The 22,590-nt window shown below is 36.3% G+C and overlaps 1 protein-coding gene across 1 annotated transcript in view; it reads right to left on the reverse strand.

Annotated features, from left to right (window-relative positions):
- Window positions 1-1,739: 1,739 nt before the first annotated feature.
- Window positions 1,740-22,590, reverse strand: part of LOC125647380 (uncharacterized) — a 62,280-nt gene continuing 41,429 nt past the window's right edge. The window contains exons 19-23 of the mRNA XM_056140930.1: window positions 21,757-21,849; window positions 11,654-11,755; window positions 11,021-11,155; window positions 5,039-5,144; window positions 1,740-3,932 (exon numbers count right to left, since the gene is read on the reverse strand). Of these exons, the coding sequence (XP_055996905.1) occupies window positions 3,723-3,932; window positions 5,039-5,144; window positions 11,021-11,155; window positions 11,654-11,755; window positions 21,757-21,849 (646 nt within the window). The 3' untranslated portion in view covers window positions 1,740-3,722. The remainder of the gene's footprint in view (window positions 3,933-5,038; window positions 5,145-11,020; window positions 11,156-11,653; window positions 11,756-21,756; window positions 21,850-22,590) is intronic.

The following is a 22,590-nucleotide window of genomic DNA, read 5'->3' on the forward strand; positions in this document are numbered from 1 at the left end:
TCATTCGAAGGACCGCCGCATTTAGTCGCCTCTTACGACAAGCTAGGGGTACTGAGGACCTATTCTAACCTGGATCCTCGTGGAGTGGGGTACTGTGGACCTGTTCTAACCCGGATATCACGGAGTCAGCTCAGTGTGTACCGCAAATCAAGAAAGAATTGTTTTTCTGTGGGATTTGTTTTTTATGCCTCCCTACATAGATGAGGGGCATATTGGTTTACACCTGTTGGTCGGTCGACCACATGTTGTCCGCTCAATATCTGGAGAACCATTCACTTGATGATAATGATATTTCATATGTGGGTTGGTTATGAGTAGAAGAGGACCCCTATTGTTTTTCAGGTCAAAATGTCATAGGTCAATCTACCCTGGACATAGGAGTATAATATTCGCTCAATATCTTGAGAAACCTTTGCTTGACAGACATCAAACTTGACACACTGGTACATCCTAAGGAGTATATGACCCCTATGGATTTTGAGGTCATATGGTCAAAGGTCAAACTGGGCATAGGAATATACTGACCATTCAATGTCTAGAGAACCCTTTGCTTGACAGACATCAAACTTGGTACACCAGTACATCTTCAGAAGACAATTACCCCTATTGATTTTGAGGTCACATTGTCAAAGGTCAAAGCTCAAACTGACATAGGAATATACTGTCCGTTCAATATCTTGAGAACCCTTTGCTTGACATACATCAAACTTTGTACACTAGTACATCTTCAGAAGAAGATGACCCCTATTTATTTTGAGATCACGTCTAAAGGTCAAGGGTCAAACTGGACATAGGTATATACTGTCCGCTCAATATCTTGAGAACCCTTTGCTTGACAGACATCAAACTTAGTACACTGGTATATCTTCAGGAGAAGATGACTACTATTGATTTTAGGGTCACATTATCACTCACATGATCAAGGGTCAGACTAGACATAGGAATATACTGGCCACTCAATGTCTAGAGAACCCTTTGCTTGACAGACATCAAACTTGGTGCACTGGTACGTCATCAGGAGAAGATGGCCCCTATTGATTTTAATGTCACATGATCAAGGGTCAAACTGGACATAGTAATATACTGTCCTCTCAACATCTTGATAACCCTTTTGCTTGACAGACATCAAACTTAGTACACTGGTACATCTTCAGGAGAAGATGACCCCTATTGATTTTGAGGTCAAAGGTCAATAGTTGAAATGGACATAGTAATATATTGTCTCCTATATTTTAAGAATTATTTGCTTGATTGACACCAAACTTGATACACCATAAGGAGTAGATGACCCCTATTGATTTTTAGGTCACATGGTCAATCCACTCTTGACATAGGAAGATATTGTCTGCTCAATATTTTCAATTTATGATACTACTATCAATTAAATGATGTGTGTGTATAACCCTTTTCAATTTTGCACCATATGGGGGGGGGGGGGCATATGTGTTTTATAAATATCTCTTGTTTAAAATGTAGTTAAATTTACGTTCAATCTTTTAGTTTTCTCTTATTTGCAAGGTTTAAACCAACAATTGACAGTTATCTATTCAACAGGAAACCGTTTACTATTCAACAGTTTAGCATTGTATAGTTTCCTATTCACTTTTAAGAATTGAATAAGCAAACCACTCAATGACTAAATGGAGCATGAGACATGTATTTACAAATGATACAGTGGAAAACGCTCTTTTGATCGAGATGTTTATAAAGCGAAGTAGCACAGCAGATTAAGTCCTGATTTTTCCAGAATTTTATTCGTACACATTAGTTCAGAAAACTGTTACTATTATAAGAAAGAAAATTTCGTTTAATGCCCTTGAATTAAGTATATTGAGTATTACATCAATTTGTAAAACACAATACTACTCTTCACACAGTAGATAGAGCGAATTTACTTTATACATGTACTATAATATCACATTAATGGTGATCAGCATCATAGTGCAAGCCGTAGACAATGTCAGGGACAACATGTTATGGAAATCAATATATCTTCATTGTTCATATCATAATTATTTTAAAATAACATCTGCAAGTATTGCAAAACATTCAGATTTTGTCTAAGACAATATAACTGTTAAACATCAAATACAGTAAGACATCTTTTAAACCTCGCTTTATGACCTCGCTTAATATATTAATGCAACGTGACGAGTAACGTACAACTTCGCGTTATGTAATGTATCCTTCTCATCATGAGGTATTCATACCACGTGATCTTTTAAAATAATCAGCTTTTTCATTTATATTTTGATAAAAGGGAAATGTAATACTTTAAAAACGTCCTTGTAAATTCCTATTTTTTATGCACACTTCAGTAAATGTGACGCAATATTTGAACATGGATGTCTGTTTTGGCTTTATGATGTTACAATGAAGTCCTAGTCCTAGCCTGCTATTACCTCCAGAATGTCGACTTAAGAAAATGATGATGGAATGTAAATATATTTGCATATTGTACCTGTAGTATTCAAGATGAAAAATAAGTTTGCACTAATATTTTGATTACTCCTTAAGGCTATTAAATAACTTGCTAAAATCTTAAAAGCTCAAAATGCTACAAGATCTACAGACAACCTTTTTGCGAGCTCAAAAACAGTTCTAGAAATTGTATCTATGTATAAATTTTGCAAAGCAACAAAGAAACGTGAATAATTTAAACTCGTCATATACAATGTATACTGCTCGACGGATAATATTCAATATAGAATACACATACATGTAAGGCGAAAATAACAAACAGTGATCAATCTCATAACTCCTATAAGCAATACAAATAGAGAGTTGGGCAAACACGAACCCGGATATACCAGAGGGGGATCAGGTGCCTAGGGGGAGTAAGCATCCCATGTCGACCGGTCACACTATATCTTGATCAAGTAAACGGAGTTATCCGTAGTCAAAATCAGCATTTGACCTAATGATAGGTTGTATTGGCAAACTAGATCGTTATAACGACCATAGAATTTGCGAAATGCTGATTTTAAAGGAGACTGTTGGAACCCCTGCACCATCAACTTGTTCGTCAGTAGCTTGCTTCGATTTAAAAACTGACCTTACACATGTACGATTCTAAGGAACCTTGAGTTCAATACATACTAGGAATCCAGAATTCTAAGAAATTTGAACGTCAGATATAAAGCATTACTTGCATTTGTATTCGAACAATTTCAATTGAAATTGTGAAATGATGATTTTATATACTAGAAAATACAACGATCGTTGTTTCGTAACGCGAGAGGACACAATACACAAATATATCCAGTGTCCCTTATCTTAAAAGGTGTTATGAAACATTTCCGGAATTTAATTCACACAATATCTGTTTCCAGTCTAGAACAAAAATGTACATTGCAGAGGAACTTGACAAAATATAATGTAAACATTTAAAAAAAAACCAAAAAACATGTGTCATCCATTTGTAAGAACTTTAAGAAAAAATTCATTTCAAGTCAGTGATCAAGAAGGATTTGAATGCACACTTTGACAATCTGTAGCGAAAGCACGATTTTAGTTTAGTTTTACCATGTCTATTTTACATGGTGTTACACACGATTCTCTTTTAAGTGACACATTATTTCTACAGCATTCAGCAGTTTCGTTGTCAAAGTTTTAAAAATGTTAATACTGGCCATTTGTGGACAAGAAAATTTGAAAGAATGCTAAGTGTTGAGACAGACATTGTTCCAAATCAGTAGTTGTTAAATGCATGGTATCAGAGATCATGCAGATAAATTTTCCATGAAGACGTTGTCTGTGACGCAGGGTTTACAGTCTCCATCTAGAAGTGATGTCACTGTTTCTGTGACGCAGGGTTTACAGTCTCCATCTAGAAGTGACGTCACTGTTTCTGTGTCTTCTGGTGACGAGTACGTGTTCAAACGCTGTTTAACCTTTCTAGAAAAGATACCACTAGTATTCTGGCGAGTGCCCTGAAACGAAAGGGGAAAATGATTTATGGTAGATTAAAGACACGATATATTTAAATATGTACTGATAGACTGATCAATTAGTTATTCTATGTTGATTAAATAATTTTACGCTTGAAACAAAAAATTTTCTCGATTGACTTTTGATTGATTCTTTCGTTTGACATCTTTATCGTAATTGAAAATGATAATCAAAGCACAAAAAACCAACAAAAAAAAAAAACAACTATTATTACAACAAAAACCAAAAAAAAAACCAAAAAAAAACCAAAAAAAAAAAACAACCGATTAGTAGAGAATTTATTGGCATTGTTGCCATATTCTTTAATTCATGGAAAACTACATTTCACAAGACACGAACCATTTCCAACGGGTGACATATTAACCCTGTTTTGTAATATGAAAACGGGTGTATGTTCTCTTATTCTTTGAATGTGTTAAACCTGAAAGAATGCATGAAGATTTATATAAAATCAAATCTTTCTTTGCACCCGAAAACCCCCCAAGAATTTACCGTTTCAAAGAAATACTGAATCTTTATATATATATTTTATAATAGAAATAATGCAAAATACATTTTCACATAATTCGTCATTAATTTTTACCGTTATTTGCACTACATGATTGACTTTTCTTAATTTTACTCAAAACTTTGCCAACATTAAATGTTTTAAAAGTTTTTCATTCTGAAAGCAAACATTCAGGTTCAGGAAGTAGCTTTGGACAAACAAAAACATTCTATCATTTGTATGTACGATAAAAATTAATATTTGACGGAAGTATGAAATTTGTTCTGCGCTATATGTTCTAAAAATGAAACTGCATGAAAAATTGTCATTATAATATATTGGAGTAACGAAAATTACGGAAATTGTTTTATCTTTGTAATGTAATAATTCATGGATCAAGGTTATTTAGGTTAAAATGAAAATAACAAACACGATGTTTCCCTGTTCTTGCACATAATTCTTAGGAAAACATGACTGTCAATTTAGGTGGTCAAATATTTAGTCCTTTAGAGTTGGTTTGTGTGACGTAGAAGAAAGAAAGTGTTTTTACGTATCATGCGTCATATTTGATAAAATTCGATATACATGAATTAAATATACCTGGGAAAATGTATGCGAATATATCGACGACAAAAGTGTTAATACGGCCTTAAAATACGGTCTCTTGTCTGGCTCTGTATTCCAACATTCTCCCATGACGTTATACCTACAAAATCAAAAGTATAAACAATAGCATTGTCTGACCTCTGACATTTAGGGGCGTGATGTTTATCACGTGACTGTTCGCCATTTTGAGCGCGGTGTGCTGCTCAATGCGAGCACAAGTTAAGGATGTTTCTTACCCATTTTCATATACATGTAATGGGTTACCGTATTTTGTACAAAGTAAATGAAGGAAAACATGTAAGAGAAGCGTATGTGTCAATGCATTTGGGTAAGATTAATTTCCTATTGTGGCCCCAACCTACTCCTGGGAGTTATTGTTTTAACAAACTTGAATATGCACAATCTAATTAAAATCAGATCCTAAGATACGCTCACAATAGTTACAATAGGATCTGACATAACCCCATAGGGGGTCACGTCCGTATGACCTTTCACTTGGAATATTCATGAGAACTATCAGCCAGTCAGATTGCGCCATATAGACATTGATGGCTATTTAAGCGATTCTCGGCAATTCGTAAATAAGTTCTCTCTCCTACGAAGTTTATTTCACACTATAAAATTGTATATTATCACACAAGGAATTTTAAACTTTCGCAATAATGCCTAATCTATTCCGTCCATACAAGCAACAAAACGTAAGAGATAAAATACACCCAAATCAAATTAATTGTGAATTGCGATTTATGTATGAATAGGAATGGGCCCCATCCAATCCCCGGGGGCCATGCTTTTGAACAAACTTGAATGTGCATTATGTCAGGAATCTTTCATTTAAATCTCAGCTTTTCTGGCTCAGTGGTTTTTGAGAAGAGTTTTAATGATTTATCCTATATATTTGTATTTAAAACTTTGATCCCCTATTGTGGCCCCATCCAACCCCCGGGGGCCATGATTTGAACAAACCTGAATCTGCATTATGTCAGGAAGCTTTCATATAAATATCAGCTTTTCTGGCTCAGTGGTTCTTGAGAAAAAGAGTTTTAAAGATTTATCCTATATATTTGTATGTAAAACTTTGATCCCCTATTGTGGCCCCATCCAACCCTCGGGGGCCATGAATTGAACACACTTGGATGTGCATTATGTTAGGAAGCTTTCATGAAAATTTCAGCTTTTCTGGCCCAGTGGTTCTTGAGAAGATTTTTAAATGACCCCACCCTATTTTTGTGATTATCTCCTCTTTAAAAGGGACATGGCCCTTCATTTGAACAAACTTGAAAGCCCTTCACCCAAGTATGCTTTGTGGCAAGTTTGGTTGAAATTGGTCCAGTGGTTCTTGAGAAGAAGATGGAAATGTGAAAAGTTACGACGACGACAGACAACGAACAAATTTTGATCAGAAAAGCTCACTTGGAGCTAAAAAGTTGTACAAAAGTTTAATCCTAGCTGCACTTTATAGTAGTGTGTATAGCTTGTTAATATATTATTTGTTCTTGATGTTACACCACACCGTGCAACAATAGTTAAAAGTGACAAATGTTACATCACTGTTTTAAAGAGTTTTTGAATTAAGTTATGTTGGTATTGTAACGTGTAGCGGCCAAGGGCTGATCACGCTCGCCGTTGCTTAACTTAATTGGAGAGAGATACCACATCACTAGAAAAGCTAGCTCACTAGTGAGGCAGTATGAGGGTTTTTTAAAAACAAAACTTTATTCAAAAATGAATAGGATTGGGCAGCAGGCACAGCCTGTTTTAGCCCTCTCCCTATATGTGCTGTAATTCCTCTAACTAACAACTCAACTTTATGACAAACGGGATGATTTCAACTCCATCGTCAACTTCCCATATTTATGTAGCAATATTCCATTATCACAGTCTCGTTTAAAATCAGCATTTCGCAAATTCTACTGTCATTATAACGATCTAGTTTGCCAATACAACCTATGAATGGGTCTAATGCTCTCTGACGTGTTTCAAGCTGATTGTTAGGCTGTTATTGGCACACTGATTTTGACTACGGATAACTCCGTTTACCTGATCAAGATATACGACTCAAGGCGGGTATGACCGGTCGACAGGGGATGCTTAACCCTCCTAGGCACATGATCCCACTGTGGTATATCCAGGGGTCCGTGTTTTCCCAGCTCTCTATTTTGTATTCCTTATAGGAGTGATGAGATTGATATTCGCCTTACACACACACACATATATAGATAGATAGATATATAAGTATAAGTTCCCTCCATATTGTCCGCTACAATTTCGTCCACTCAAGGAAGTGTCGTCCTGAAGCTTAGCGCGAGTTCTCACTGAATGTTTGGCAACTCTTCAGCAACGAATGCCGTTCCCGACGACAACCACCGTCGTCCCCGGACGAACCCACATGGACACGAAGTCCAAGAGCTCCGAAGAGACTACTGGAAGGAAACCTCACATTAAACATCGGAGTCACTACGCTGCCACTATTTTGTGACATGTTGTAGGCACCCACCCAAAATCACGCTCGTCGATGCTTAACTTGCGTGATCAAGAGAGAGACTCTACCACATCACTAGAAAAGCTAACGTGGTACACTGTAGTTTAGGTTCCCGCTACATGTTACGAAATGGTGGCAGCGTACTGGTGGTGTTAGATGGGAGGCCTACTTCTGGTAGAGCACGGGCGTGGTTTCGTCCGAAGGCTACTGTGGTTGTCGTCGTGAACGGTGGATGCCATTGCTGAAGTGTGCCGAATATTCAGAAGTTCCGGACGAAGCTTCCCTGGGCGGTGGAATGTGTAGCGGACAGTATAGAGGGAACGTATACTGCCTCACTAGAGAGCTAGAAGTGGTGTAAATCAAATGAGGATTCTAAAAATAATCTAAAGACCATTTCGTAAATTTGAAATCGCAAAACATTTTTCAAATCAACATCAAAACCTATTACTTTTCTCGACCATTCCTTACGATAGATTAAAGACTACACTTTCTGACGTCATGTACAGTTGCTTCTTCATCAAAAATGGAAAAAGGAAATATTTGTATCTAAGGATCAGTTTCCAAAAAATGAATTTGTTTAACACCACTCTAATTCAACGCACTAGTACTCTGAAGTTAAAATAAAAATATGCTGGAGTTCCTCATTGACAATATTATCGTAGTCTTTGTTGATTAGTTCTTCCAACAGTCTGTTGGAATTCCCATGGCCATGGATTGTGCTCCTTTGTTAGATGAACTGTTATTCTTATGAGGCAGAGTTTATTCAAAAGCTTCGACATGACAAGAAAAAATATCTTGCTGTGGTCTTAAACTCGACATTTAGATATATCGACGACGTTTTATCTATTAATAATTTTCATTCACATCGGAACTCGATATAAAAGACACCGCATAATCCTCCACATTTGCTTCGTACTTAGATATTTTATTAAAAATGGATATTAACGGCAAACTAAAACTTAACTTTATGACAAACGAGATGATTTCAGCTTCTCCATCGTCAACTTTCCATATTTATGTAGCAATATTCCATTATCATTTGGATATAGTGTTTATATCTCTCGCAATTGATTCGATACGTAAGAGCTTGTTCTGTGCATTATCAGTTTTTTGGCGGGCGTACGGGGTGCGTCTCTGTAATAGGGTACCTACTTTATGTAATCAACTTCTCTCACACCTCTAACTTAACGTTCCTCAAACTTTGTACAGATTTTATGGATACATATTGAAGATGTGCATGTGCCTTTGTGAAAGCAATCAGATATTTTGTTGAAAAATGTACCTGAAGTTGGACTTCAGTCATTTTTAAGCATGTCTTGAATAAATGGTACCTATTTTGTGTAATCAACTCCTCTTATACCTCTAACGTGACATTCCTCAAACTTTGAACAGTTGTTATGGACACTTTAAAGATGTGCATGCATCTTTTTGAAAATGATCATTTTTTTAAAAATTGTTGAACTTTGTCATTTTGTAAGTATGAAAGGTGAAGATAAAGAACAGTGATCAATCCCACAACCCCCTATAAGCAATACAAAATAGATAATTGGGCAAACACGGACCCCTGGACACACCAGAAGTGGGATCAGGTGCCTGGGAGGAGTAAGCATACCCTGTCGACCGGTCACACCCGCCGTGAGCCCTATATCCTGATCAGGTAAGCGGAGTTATCCGTAGTCAAAATCAGTGTGCCAAGAACAGCCCAACAACCGGCATGAAACCCACCAGACAGCATTTGACCCAATGATAGGCTGTATTGACGAACTAGATCACTATAAAAATCATAGAATTTGCGAAATGCTGACTTCAATCGAGACTGCCGAAAGCCCTGCACCATCAACCCGTCTGTCATGTCTTGAATAGATGGTACCTAGTTTTGTAATCAACTCCTCTTACAGCATTAATCAGACAGCCTTAAGACCTTGTACAACTGTTATGGAAGCATTAAAGATGTGCATGTGTCTTTTTTAAGGTGATCGGACATTCTTTGAAAAATTTACATGTACTAGATGTAGTTGAACTTTGTCATTTCTTAAGCATGAAACCTACTTTGTGTAACCACGTCCTCTTACAGCTTTTACTGAACAGTTTTCAGACCTTGTACATTATAGATGCTACAAAAACATTTAAGATATACAAGTGACATTTTAAAAGGGCTTCTGGTTTGTTTTGTTTGTGTTTATTTGTTCTGGAAAAATTCTACATTCAATATTTTTCCTTTTTTTAGTATGTTTTGTACTGCTGTCTCTATGATAAATAACATCTTTTAAAGCAACTCGGCCATTTCAGTTCTTGAATCGATTTTTAAATCGAGACAGGCTACTGACAAACAAGTTGATGTTACAGGGGTTTCAACAGCCTCGTTTAAATTCATCATTTTGTAAATTCTATGGTCGTTATAATTATCTCGTTTGCTAATACAACCTACCATTGGCTCAACTACTATCTGACGGGTTTTATGAAATACAGTCCGATTGTTAGGCCGTTCTTGGCACACTGATTTTGACTACGGATTACCCCGTTTACCTGATCAGGACATAGAACTCTCTTCCGGTGTGACCGGTCGACAGGGGATGCTTACTCCCCCTAGCCACTTGATCCCACCTGTGGTATATCCAGTGGTCCGTGTTTGTTCAACTCTATTTTGTATTCCTTATAGGAGTTATGAGATTGATCACTTCTTTATCTTCAACTTTCATGAAATAATGCATGGCTTGTTCTAAATAACTTCTTTTCAGAATATGTCTGGTTTAAAGTAATTCCACCCTCCTGTGATGTCATCAGATTTTGCAAAATCAATGATTTATTTAGATGTATACCTGATAGGAACATAAATATTGTTGGAGTCTTTTCCAATAGGTATTTAAAAAATCTTGTTAAAATAAACTATATCAAAAGTCTAAGTTATAGATGAATAATCAATGATACGTTTTAAAATATTGAATCCAAGGGCAATAACCCTGCTTTTATTGATTTCTTTACTAAGTATATTATACGATAGATTTCTTTATTTTTTACAGACATTTTGTATATTTTTGTGAAGATACAGTTTCATGAAATTGTTATGAATGCTATTATATCGTCATAACCAGTTTGTATGAAGTTTGGATAACGGTGTTAAAGAAAAAAATTGCAATTTTCTGACGGTGATGTATGATTATGTTTATGTATGTCTCGCATCTTGAAAAGTGTGATGACCTATGTATTTTATTTGATAATTTGTTAGTTTTAACTCTAATGAATGGAAATAAATACAATTTTTAAACTTGTATCAGATAAAACTGCGAGTATGGAGTCACCTTAATATTTCTAAACTTCTTTAATTTAAAATGAATAACGACGCTTGTGTATAATGATAATGTATTTATCATAAGGTTCCGTTCAAACCGTTCAGCGTTCGTTCCCAATCAAAACCGTTCGGTCGAAACCTATCAGCGTTTGTAATAGTACCTTCAGGTTCTGTGTCTTTCAGATAAATTAATCCTTAAACTCACACTTGTATGGGACAGAGCCTTGGTTGTCCCAATCGGTGCCCGTTCATAACTTTTGCCATCACTTCAGCATTCGTTTGGTCCTCATAGGGTAGTTTTCCAAACGAGAAGATCTCCCATAATAACACACCATAAGCCCTAATAAGTAAATCGTGCAGTGAGAGCAACACAATATTGAACATTGAATGTAAACTAATATATCAATCCTCTATTTTGTTGTTTACATTGAAATTTGATAATTTGGCATCCTACATTTTACAACTTTTTCTTTAATCTAAAGGTATTACGTCCAAATTGTTAGACTATAAGCATATTTGAAATTTTGACGAAAAAATGCACAGTTTGTATCACATTCATTTCCGCAAATACAGAGCGACTTCATAAACAAGATTGAGTGAATGTTACTACATAGACGCAGTCATGTCGGTTATGCCATTGGTAGAACTATCAATTATAGATTCATGTATAGACACAAGAATATTGCTAAATTGGTATTAAGTTATTTTGCCAGTCAAGATTTATTATCTTGAAAATATCTGAATTCTTAAATGTCTTAGGTCTTATATATATATATATATATATATATATATATATATATATATATATATATATATAATTCTCAAGTGTTGAACTTACCAAACGTCGGATTTTGAGGAAAATTTGCCATCTTTAAATGATTCTTCTGGCATCCACCGAACAGGGGCCATTGCCATTTCAGATTTCTTGTAATATTCAGAGCTGCAAGTACAAACAAAGCATTTCTTAAAATTGAAGCAGTGCTTTATCATGCAACACATGATGAGGACCAGACAGCAGGCAGCGCCTATATAAGTCTTCTGCTTAATACAGTCTTCCGGAGAACTATATTATTTACTACGTAACCATTTGTAGTCGTGTGAGGTTTTTCCGTTTAATACTGTTTCGTTGGGAATCACACTCTTGGATACACGCGTTTCTGTTACAGTTAGTGATGATACTTCGCCCAGTATAATAATTTGTCGTTGTCGTAAAATTCATTAAAATTTACACATATTTGTTATAACTGAAATAGAATCCAGTTAAGATAAGAGATGTTTATAATAGTTTATTCAAACCAACGGAAATGGTTTTTCAACCCACCTAGAACTATCTGTATCGAACGTGCAAAACTTTGATTTCCCTAGTTGACCCCTTACACCAGCTGCAACAGTTCCTACGAGTGCGATTTTGAAAGTCAAAGCCTATTTTACTTTTTAGCTCACCTGAGCCGAGCTTTTCGGATCAAAATGTGTCCGTAGTCTGTCGTCGGTATAAACTTTTCACATTTTTATCTTCTTCTCAAGAACCACTAGGCCAATTTCAACCAAACTTGGCACAAAGCATCCTTGGGTAAAGGGTTTTCATGTTTGCTCAAATGAAGGGCCATACCCTTTTCAAAGGGGAGATAATCGCAAAAATAGAGTAAGTCATTTAAAAATCTTCTCAAGAAACACTTGGCCAAAACATCTGAGATTTACATGAAAGCTTCCTGACATGGTGCAGATTCAACTTTGTTAAAATCATGCCCCCGGGTGGTACGATGGGGCCGCAATAGGGGATCAAAATTTTGCATACAAATATATAGGGAGAAAATCTTGTTTAATTTTTTTTCAAGAACCAATGGGCTAGGAAGAACAATATTGATATAAAAGCTTCTTGACATAGTGCAGAGACGAGTTTGTTAAAATCATGGCCCCCGGGGATAGGGTGGGGCCACAATAGGGGATCACATTTTTACATACAAATATATAGGGAAAATCATTAAAAACCTTCTGATGAAGAATCACTGGACCAAAAAAGTTTACATTTACATGAAAGCTTCCTGACATAGTGCAGAATTAAGTTTGTTAAATCATGGCCCACAGGGGTAGGATGAGGCCACAATAGCGGATCAAAGTTTTACATACTGATATATAGAGAAAATATTCAAAATCTTCTTCTCAAAAACCATTAGGCGAAATAAGTTTACATTTACTTGAAAGCTTTCTGAGATAGTTCAGATTAAAGTGTGCTAAAATCATGGTCCCCGGGGGTAGGTTGGGACTACAACAGAGGATCAAAGTTTTACATGCGAATATACATTCATCTGCAAAATCTTTTGTTATGGGCCAAGGTCACTCAGGTGAGCGATGTGGCCCATGGGCCACTTGTTACTCGTTAGATTTGAAAAGTTTTTTTTTCTTAACGGACCAAGCTGCTTGCATAATGATAGTTTTGCTCATGCTTGTTTATTGCTAGGAACTGCTGCTCAGGTGAGCTATGTGGCCCATGGGCCTCTTGTTAGAATATATTACTTGTGTGAATAACAATTGCGATGAGTCGGAAAACTAACTCGAGACATATTTGGTCAACATGAGAAAGAAGCAGGTATATTTCACTCCTATCTGTTTTTCACTGCATTTCCAAAAAGCAAAGTTTCCAAAGAGGAATGATATGTATTGTTTTCTAGTATTACCCGAGAAGTACAGTAAAACTCTGATATAGCGAATTTCTGGGTACCCTCTATAAAAATTCGCTATAAGCGTAATTCGCTATACGTTTATAGCGAATTCATAATTCAAATATAACGAATTCGTTATAAAACTGATTTCTTCTACATGTATAAGGGTTATATAAAAAAGCAGCAATTGATATACTTGCGTTTGTATTGTCTTTAAGTGAAATGAAGCCAATATATTTCCGAGAAGAAATTTTTATACAAGAAATATACACATTGATTTAAATATGATGCATGCAATTTATCTTGATGGATTATTACAATGTAAGTCATGCAAGAACATGTGGAGAGAGAAATGTCAACAAAATTTTGCGCAATACATACATGTACAGTCTATTGCAATTGTCATTTACTTGTTGCTTTACACAAATAAAGGAGTGTACAATAAAATAAATGCAATCAACCTTCAAATTTAATTAACGAGAATAGTAAACAATACCGACAATATATTTCCTAAATGTAGGTGTAAGTATTGTTTTGCGTTAACAACCTTTTTTGTAAAAATACAAACAGAAATTTTGTAATAAGTGTGGATCCTTTATGTCAATGGAAAACGATTGTTAAAAACTCACAAAGAGTTTAAAATGAAAAAAATAAATTCGTTATAAAAGGTGATTTTTACGTTCATTTTTAATTCAAGGGGAATAGGAATTTACTTCGTTATATCCGTGTTCGTTATAGACGTAGATTTTTATATAGAATATATAAAGAATTTGCCGGGGAAATCGTTTTCACTTCGCTATAACCGTAATTTCGCTATATCCGTGTTCGCTGTATTCGAGTTTTACTGTAGATAAATACACATTTCTTATTGAATATTTATGACATAAACTATAACGTCCTAAACAGGTGACTTTTCCCACATTTTTTGAAAACTAGCATTAGTTATATGTCCAAAGCATTTAGGTCGAAAAAATATGGAACATATGCATCATCCACAACCAAACCAATATAAATGATCAACCATATCATCAGGCATAAACTATCTTAAGATTACAACTTCTCCCAATTGAAAAACTATAGGGAAAAGTTTCATTTTCATGGATTTTTCTAATGCTAAACCGCTACATGTTGATTACGTCACACTAAAGTTTGAGGATATCTTAATTTTCGGGACTGGCAAATAGTGGGAAAAGTATATATAACATTCGTCAGTGTTTCTCAAAAATAGTAGCGGATCTCAAAAGATATCGAACTATACAATAAAACTGAAATATAAACTCTGTGCATATATATCATATTCAGATGAAAATGGCGAAGTATATGCACAGAATAATCACAATCTTGCAATGTGAAAAATGTAGTTGCTATATAGATTACAAGAATGAAAGTCTTTTGAGTCCTGTATAACTTCATTTTATGCACACCCTGACTATTCCGAGTACAACTTGCTGATGTATTCGAATTCTCCAGGGCAATTTCTGTTCGTAACCGAGTTAGTAAGGCACATATTCCAATGTTCATTCTTACTCCCATGTACAATACCCCAAGCTATCACATCCATCGTTCGAAAACTGACACATGCGCAGTGTCATTACAGGACCGACAAATTGCTACCACACTAGTTCTCGTAGAAGACATGGTTAGTTGGGTAGAGTTCAACTGTCACAATACGTCATATAAGAGTGGAGACTCTCCGTTCAAGTGCATCCCGGGTAGCCCGAGTTCGTACTCGGGAACGAACCGAAGTTGCCCTAAGGTGGCAAGAAGGTAGTTTGTTTTGAATTTTATAGAAATGTCCGTTTTTATCACGTCGAGGACACTGTTGTTAATGCGTAGATCTACGAACATTTTAGTAGCTGATGATGCATTTGGTGAGTGGGTTGTCCAGATTTGTTGTGATCGGCATCCTACAATTTCTTGCTGTATGCCACGGCTAAAACTCGCCAAATAACTTTGAATAAGGTTGGTTTTCTCTCTGTATGATTAAATATTTCGTTAAAACCAGAAAATATTTTTGTTTTGATGAGATATTGCTAAGAAATATATCAAATTATTGTTAATGTTTTGACTCGACTCGATGGGTTTTACCAAATATGTTCACTGAACAAAGGATAAGGTAAGTTAGTATTGGTATAAGAATACCGATTTTAATCAACAATATGCACCTTTGATAAACACAAATTCATTGCATATCATTATTATTTTCATCCATGCAAAAATCCATCATTGCAAAAGTGTCCATCCCTTCACTCATTCAGACTTATAAAAAAAAAAACTCCATCCAACGCATTAACATAAGTTAAATGTAATTGAGCATGAACTCCCTTTAGGCAGTCGTGACATGATTTCATTTTTAACCAACAAGGCTGAAATGGCTGTTCCATGCCCAATCATTTAGGCTATGTAACAGGAGCAAAGCCAAACCCAAAGTGAGAAGCGACAGCTGCCGTTTACTATTTATTGACGTCAGGCTTTATAGTGACGTCATTGCATACTATTATTAGCTGACGTACTGAGTGCGTAGCGTGTGTAAGGGATACGCGCATACAGAACGGGATCTGGATACACAGATAAATATCATCATTATCACTTACGTAGGTAATAGGTTTTGTAAACGTGGATGGATATAATAAATTACGAAGCTTGTTGGAGGGGAACAGAGAAATTTCGGGATTACAGTAGGTAACTGTTTAGTACAGTATAATCTGTTTAAACCGGCTATATGTGGTTCCAAACAAATCGGACATGGAGAGTTGAGCTAACGGTAAATCATCACTGTCTGGCTCGTCGGAGAGCTCCAAGCTCCACGAAGGGAAACCCTGCTTTTGAAAAACATGACTGGATTATTGACAATTTTGTTTCATGTCTTACCCTATATCGAAGTGCCGTTCTAGATAACTGCGACCGTGTTACCGATCACGTCCGAGTTAACGATCGCACGTGTACAGGGGTGATCTAATAATGCAATTTTCTTTGCAAGTTCAGATGCGCATCAAGAGTTTTCGATGCCTGTCAAAATTCGGCGCATGAGGTACTACTTTCTGTAGCGAGCTCTCATAGCGCGGATAATCCCGAGATCTAGGCGTTATAATAATAATGATAATAAAGCCTTTATTTATCCAGGATTACATATTTAGCGATAACGCTAGTTTTCAATATGGTCCTGCATATAACATACATACAGACAGATATTAGTAAAATAAACACAGATTAAAAGAAGTAGAATACATATAAACTTAAGAAATAATTATGAATGTAAGATAAATAGGAACAAAATGAAACTTAAAAATATGGTGATAATCTCCAAGATATTTTCTGTTAAAACACACAACACTTGTTGAGTTTCTTATGTTTTCACTCAAGGCATTCCACATTGTTGCAATTTTGAGGTTGTGTTGGCAACTTGGCAGGGAAAAATACAAGCTTGACATTAGTTAATTATATTTACATTTTTAACTGTTTTCTCCTATTCGAACAATACGTATTCATCACTGTATAAATCCACTACGGGGTCAACAGAGGTCACGGCTGTGCGTATGAACATTTGCTAAAAGTAGGTAACAGGTACTAGTTTTACTAAGGCAATACACATCTAGCAACCTCTCTTGCACATCTAGCAACCACTCTTGCATACTACAGAAGTCTAGCAATAGATGAAATCAACATCACAAAATGTATTTATGATTTTATTGTATTCCAAGCAGTGGACTTTCATCAATAATTGATAAAAGTATTTCTGTAAAGCAATGTCTTACTAATGTATGTCTAAATTTTCGTCTGCTACAACTTCACCCTGGTCATCGGTGATGCGGAATTGTACCTACTGCTAGACGATGACATTAGGCTTTAGCAAATAGGTCATTCACAAGATTTATGGCCGACAAGTCGTCAAAGTGCATTAGACCTACACACCGCACTGCCTCCGTGCCACAGCAGCCACGAGGTGATGTCGGTCTCCAAGTTAAGTCGGGACATCGAAGCGAGACGTCGTTGTAAACCTATTACAGAAATTTATCGAGTCAACAGACGCGTTCAGTGAGTTCATGTTTGTCAACAATTACAAATCCAAATCAAAACCGTCCCTTACCTTCGTGCACTTCCACATTCTCTGCGATGTTCAGTTCTTTCCGGATATTCATCTGAGCTGCGTCCTCAGTCCTGTCTATAAATGATTTGCCTACACCTGACGTCTGCCGCCCTGTTCTTCATGTTCCTCCTCCTCCTCAGTCTTCTGTTATCTCCGAAATGTCCACAGAATATCTTTCAAAGTCGGTCTTCAACAACTGCGGGCTTTAAGGAATTTGATCACGGGATCAACCCGTATTTATATCGCGATAAATATTTTAAAATGATACCTTATTTCTTAATTAAAATGCGGTGCACAGTTGCTTCATCAAGGAACATATTTGTTTTTCGTTTCTTCCATCGCACTGGCTCATTTATACAGTCTGTGAAAAACTTCAGATGTCATTTAAGACTTTAATGTTGCGCGGGAGTTTTTCACATCAAAATGTTTGAAACAACGAGGTCGGGCTGGTTTTCCGATGACCAATGGTTTTAATTTCCCCCAAAGCATGCTATGTACATGCAGACAAGCATCATTGTGACCAGTTCTTTTATTTTGCTAATTTGCCTTTTCCTTTTACAGAAAAGATTTTATCTGGTAGCGCACGAAAGAAAGTCCCATTTCGTAGCAATTACAAATCTCTCGAGATATATAGTCTTGAATTTTTTCTTTCAAATTCGTTTTATACTCTTCAACCAGTTCTTGGTTGACATTTGCACTCTTGCCACATATCTTGAAATGATCACTGTTTAAAAATCTATTCTTAAAACGTTCAGTCTGTAAACCCTAATTCCTCAAACTTTTTCTTGAATGACTGGACCACTTATCCTTACAGCAATCACGCAACTTTCGGATATGACCTTAATAACGGAGGTCAAGGCAAGCGTTGGTACGTTAAAGAACCTTCTCTGCTACGGCCCTGGGCTAAACATAGGTCTAAATTTGTGGCACTTCACGGTCACCTATAGCTGGTGACGTCTCAATAGGAGTGAAAAGTAAAACAAGCAACCTGTGTGGTTTGCCCATGTTTCTCAATATCCTCCATGAGGCTCACCAGTCTGTAACATCACGCCTCCATGCATTTCTTTTAATATATAATGCCCATGTTTCTCAATATCCTCCATGAGGCTCACCAGTCTGTAACATCACGTGTCTTGGGGAATAATACTCAAGCCGATTAAGATCAGAATGATGAAAATGAGGTTGAGATATATAGAATATCACACTCTAATGTTGATCTCGGAGCTGAGATTGGTCCCGAGAGTTGATTTCGGCCCGAGCCCGTAGGGCGAGGGCAGAGATCACTCGAGGGGCAATCCCAGGTCCGAGATCAACATTAGAGTGTGATATTGTTTATATCATATACCAAAAACACAAGTTGATAAACATTTAAGAAAAAATTGGGGGGGTTGGGGGGGTTGACCCAAAACATGAATATACTGTACGAATGACAACGATATTTGACTATTTCATTCCTTCAGTTGATTTACATTAATGGGTATGTTTCCAGTAATGTAGGCATTTTGAAACATACTCAAGTCTGGGTTTTGTAGCTTTATACCATTGCTGGTCAAGATAATCGGATGCTTAATTATGGACATCCCCTCCTGTGGTCCAGAATCTGTGGACGTTTCAATTAACTGAACTGCTTGGCTGAGAAACTCATCACATCTATCGTTGTGTTGTTCATATACATACTATTAAGCAACCCCTGGGGATTTGCTAATTAATACTAAAATTGGAAATAAGTGAACCATTTTCTCTTTTTTCCCCCGGATTTACCGAACTCGCTCGTTTTCATCATTTTATATAATTTGTATGAGTTGTGGAACTTTGTTTACGTGGCGTCATCGTATGAACTGGAATGTTTACAGATCTGATGCTGCTATTTGTTTTGCTTTGGGAATGTTACCTTATAACTGAAGTAAGTGTTTTTACCGTTTCCCATCTGTTGAGCATCTATAAGTCATTGAAATACGTCGGAAGATACTGGTTCTGCTTATCTCTTTATTGCCAAGTCCTCGGGATTTTAGATTTCAGAAATCGTTTTATAGCGGTTTTCTACATCAAAATTGCCGCAATTCACATTTTGATCTCCATTACGACCGGGAATTTCTGAAAATGCTTTAGTATCACCCTCCATAATTTTCCTACTGTTCATATGGCCTCTCACCTTTGCCGGCGCGGGTTCGAATCCCGCTCGCGCCGTAGGTGAGAAAGTTTCCCGTTTACTTTCGGAAGGTCGGTGGTCTCTTCCCAGGTACATTGTATCTGTGTTCTCTCTTCCACCAATAAAAACTGGGCGACACCAGATAACTGAAAAATTGTTGAGTGTGGCGGTAAACATCAATCAATCTATCGCCAAGAACGTTGATTGTTTTAAAATTTTGAAGTTAAAACGTGTTATTATTCTAAATAAACAATTGTTACTTGGGTTACCCCCCTTTGCTTAGATACTCGCTACCATTTAGAGCTGTTTTTAAAAACGTTTTCATGTAATTTTCCAGCTTAAATTAAATTTTGTCATGGAAGAAAGTATTATATTTGTAAAAGAAAAATTGTGTGTAACATCATTTTTTATGTAGTTTTGTTAGATTTCAAAAGATTAAAGAAGAAATAGCCATTTGAAATTTGAGGGCGAGACAGCCCCTTGACAACGGGCAGAGACAGAGATATCTCGGCCCTTAGGGCGAGACGGCCCTACCTCCTTGTAGCTGTCTCACCCAAGCCAAGGTTAGGTGTATGAGGGCTGATACACTACTAAGTATATGATATACATGTATGTCGTTTACGGCTAAGATTAGGACTTTGATGTACATGTAGGTTGTTCATATGCCTTAGGCGTTGTGCTAGATAGTGAAATGGTGACGACGGCGTCGGCTTCATATGGATTGTCATGTCGAGCTGCTGTATGGTCAACATATTGAAACTTTGAATTTCCGGTGAAGATCCGCAGCAAAAGTAGTAGTATCGTCCAATCGTTTTGCACCTTTTGAACTTCAGTCATTCAGTGCTGAACAACTATAATATGGTTGACTCGTTTTAACTCGGAGGCTGGTGAATAGCTGATGAAAACGAATCTGATCTGCCAAAACGGACGATCAGTATTCGTCACTGTTCGTTATCTTCACATTTCATTCAATATTGTGAGGATGACCACAAGTAGCTATATTTTAAGTTGGACTGCAACGGATGACGGATGCATAAAATCCAACGTAATGAAGGGAAATTGCTTGGAGAAAATGGTGTAGAGTTAACGACGGCGACCTAATTCTCGGAAGTTGGACTTATCTTTTGCAAAGTTTCTGTGAAGTCAGGTAAACGATTTATGTATTACAAAACAGAACAATATTCTGGCTTTCAACTAGGAAATCTTTTTATACATTATCACGATTAACACCGAAGTTTTGAGAGTTTGAAGCGAGCAACCGAGAATTTATGGCTGCTTTGTTAGCTTCCTTCTCACTATATACTATATTTACCAGTTTGTTCAGATTGTGTCAAAACCCTGTGGTATTAGCCGCCATATTTGAGAGTCCATAATGTGTTGTGTGGAGCGTTAGAGAGGAATGTGCGCAAGTAAAACAGGATCTGGCTGCACAGATAAATAACATGACACATTTTACAAATCATTGATAGCTATGTTATGAGATTTTCTCGTTCTGGAATATCACGAACAGCAATTTTGAAATATTCTTAAATAGGTGACGTGTAACCATTTCCCGCTTGTTGGAATAAATGACTTTCAACCACACACTTCATTATTATTTTCACACATCTGAGCCCCCCAAAAAAACTAGTTATGGAAATGACGTCCATAAAGTACGGTTTCTGCAAAATGTTGAGTATAGGAGTATAATATTATTTTCCCGCTTTTTATGTCCTCTCCAACAAAATAAAAAAAAGGCTGGGTTGCAGATCGTTTTCGTCCCTCTCCTTTTATGCGTCACTATAACCTTTTACAATATACATCAAGTACTTGAGGTATCTGTGAAGGGTTACGAATGATCACAGGAAATTGTATAGATAATCATTGTTACTGATCAGTTGACCTATAAAATTTTCCTGCACTATTAGGAGTAAAATCATCGTGCTTCACTGGTGTGTGCAATATCCACATGCATGGAAAAATACATTTATTTTGATTACTATATATCATGACATGCAGATAATGTAATAATATTTCATATTTTCAAAAAGGAAAATGTTTCTCACCCGTGTATGTCTTTTGCAAATCCAAAGTCTCCAATCTTGGCAATTTTGTTGGAGTCAACGGTAGATAAAAGGCAATTTCTAGCAGCAATATCCCTACAATATCCAAAAGCAGAATGTAAACTAAAATTATCCTATGTTCTTTACCTGTTTGTTTGTTTGTTCGTTTTGGGGTTTGTTTGTTGTTTTTTTTTTGGTTTTTTTTTTTTGGTTTTGATAGGATGGCCGATCACAGTCGATTCCGTATCAGAGGTGTTCGGCGAATGTATCGATCAGCATGAGCTTTAAGCTGCACTACAAGATACAACTTTTGAATTTTTTTTTTACATAAGTATTCAAATTGCTTGATTAACGGTTTACTTGTATATCATATTAATTCTTTCCAAATTATTGAAATTTCAAATGGTGTTTTCGTGGAAAAATAATTGGCAGCAATCATGTTTGTTTACACATATCGGTAATTTTTTCGCCATTTTCGATATATCCATGTACATGTGTATACATGTATATACATTGTATTCACAATGCTATTTTGCGATCATTTAAGACGTCTTTCTGTAGAAAGAAATAATTAACATAGTTTTGGAAGTTTAGGTTGGTTGTATATTGTTTAACGTCCCACTCGAGAATTTTTCATTCATACGGAGACGTCATCATTGCAGGTGAAGGGTTGCAAAATTTACTCTTGTGTACAATAAGTGCAAAAGCAACTTGATATATTATTTCATATTCTGACATCGTTTATTTCCAAAAAAAAATAAATTGAATATATATTCATTAATAATTGATAAAAGAAAAAACGTCTTTGAACGTTTGAAATTAGTTGGGAAAACTTCT

The sequence above is a fragment of the Ostrea edulis genome, chromosome 6 (genome assembly GCF_947568905.1).
Source record: "Ostrea edulis chromosome 6, xbOstEdul1.1, whole genome shotgun sequence".
NCBI classification, from domain to species: domain Eukaryota; kingdom Metazoa; phylum Mollusca; class Bivalvia; order Ostreida; family Ostreidae; genus Ostrea; species Ostrea edulis.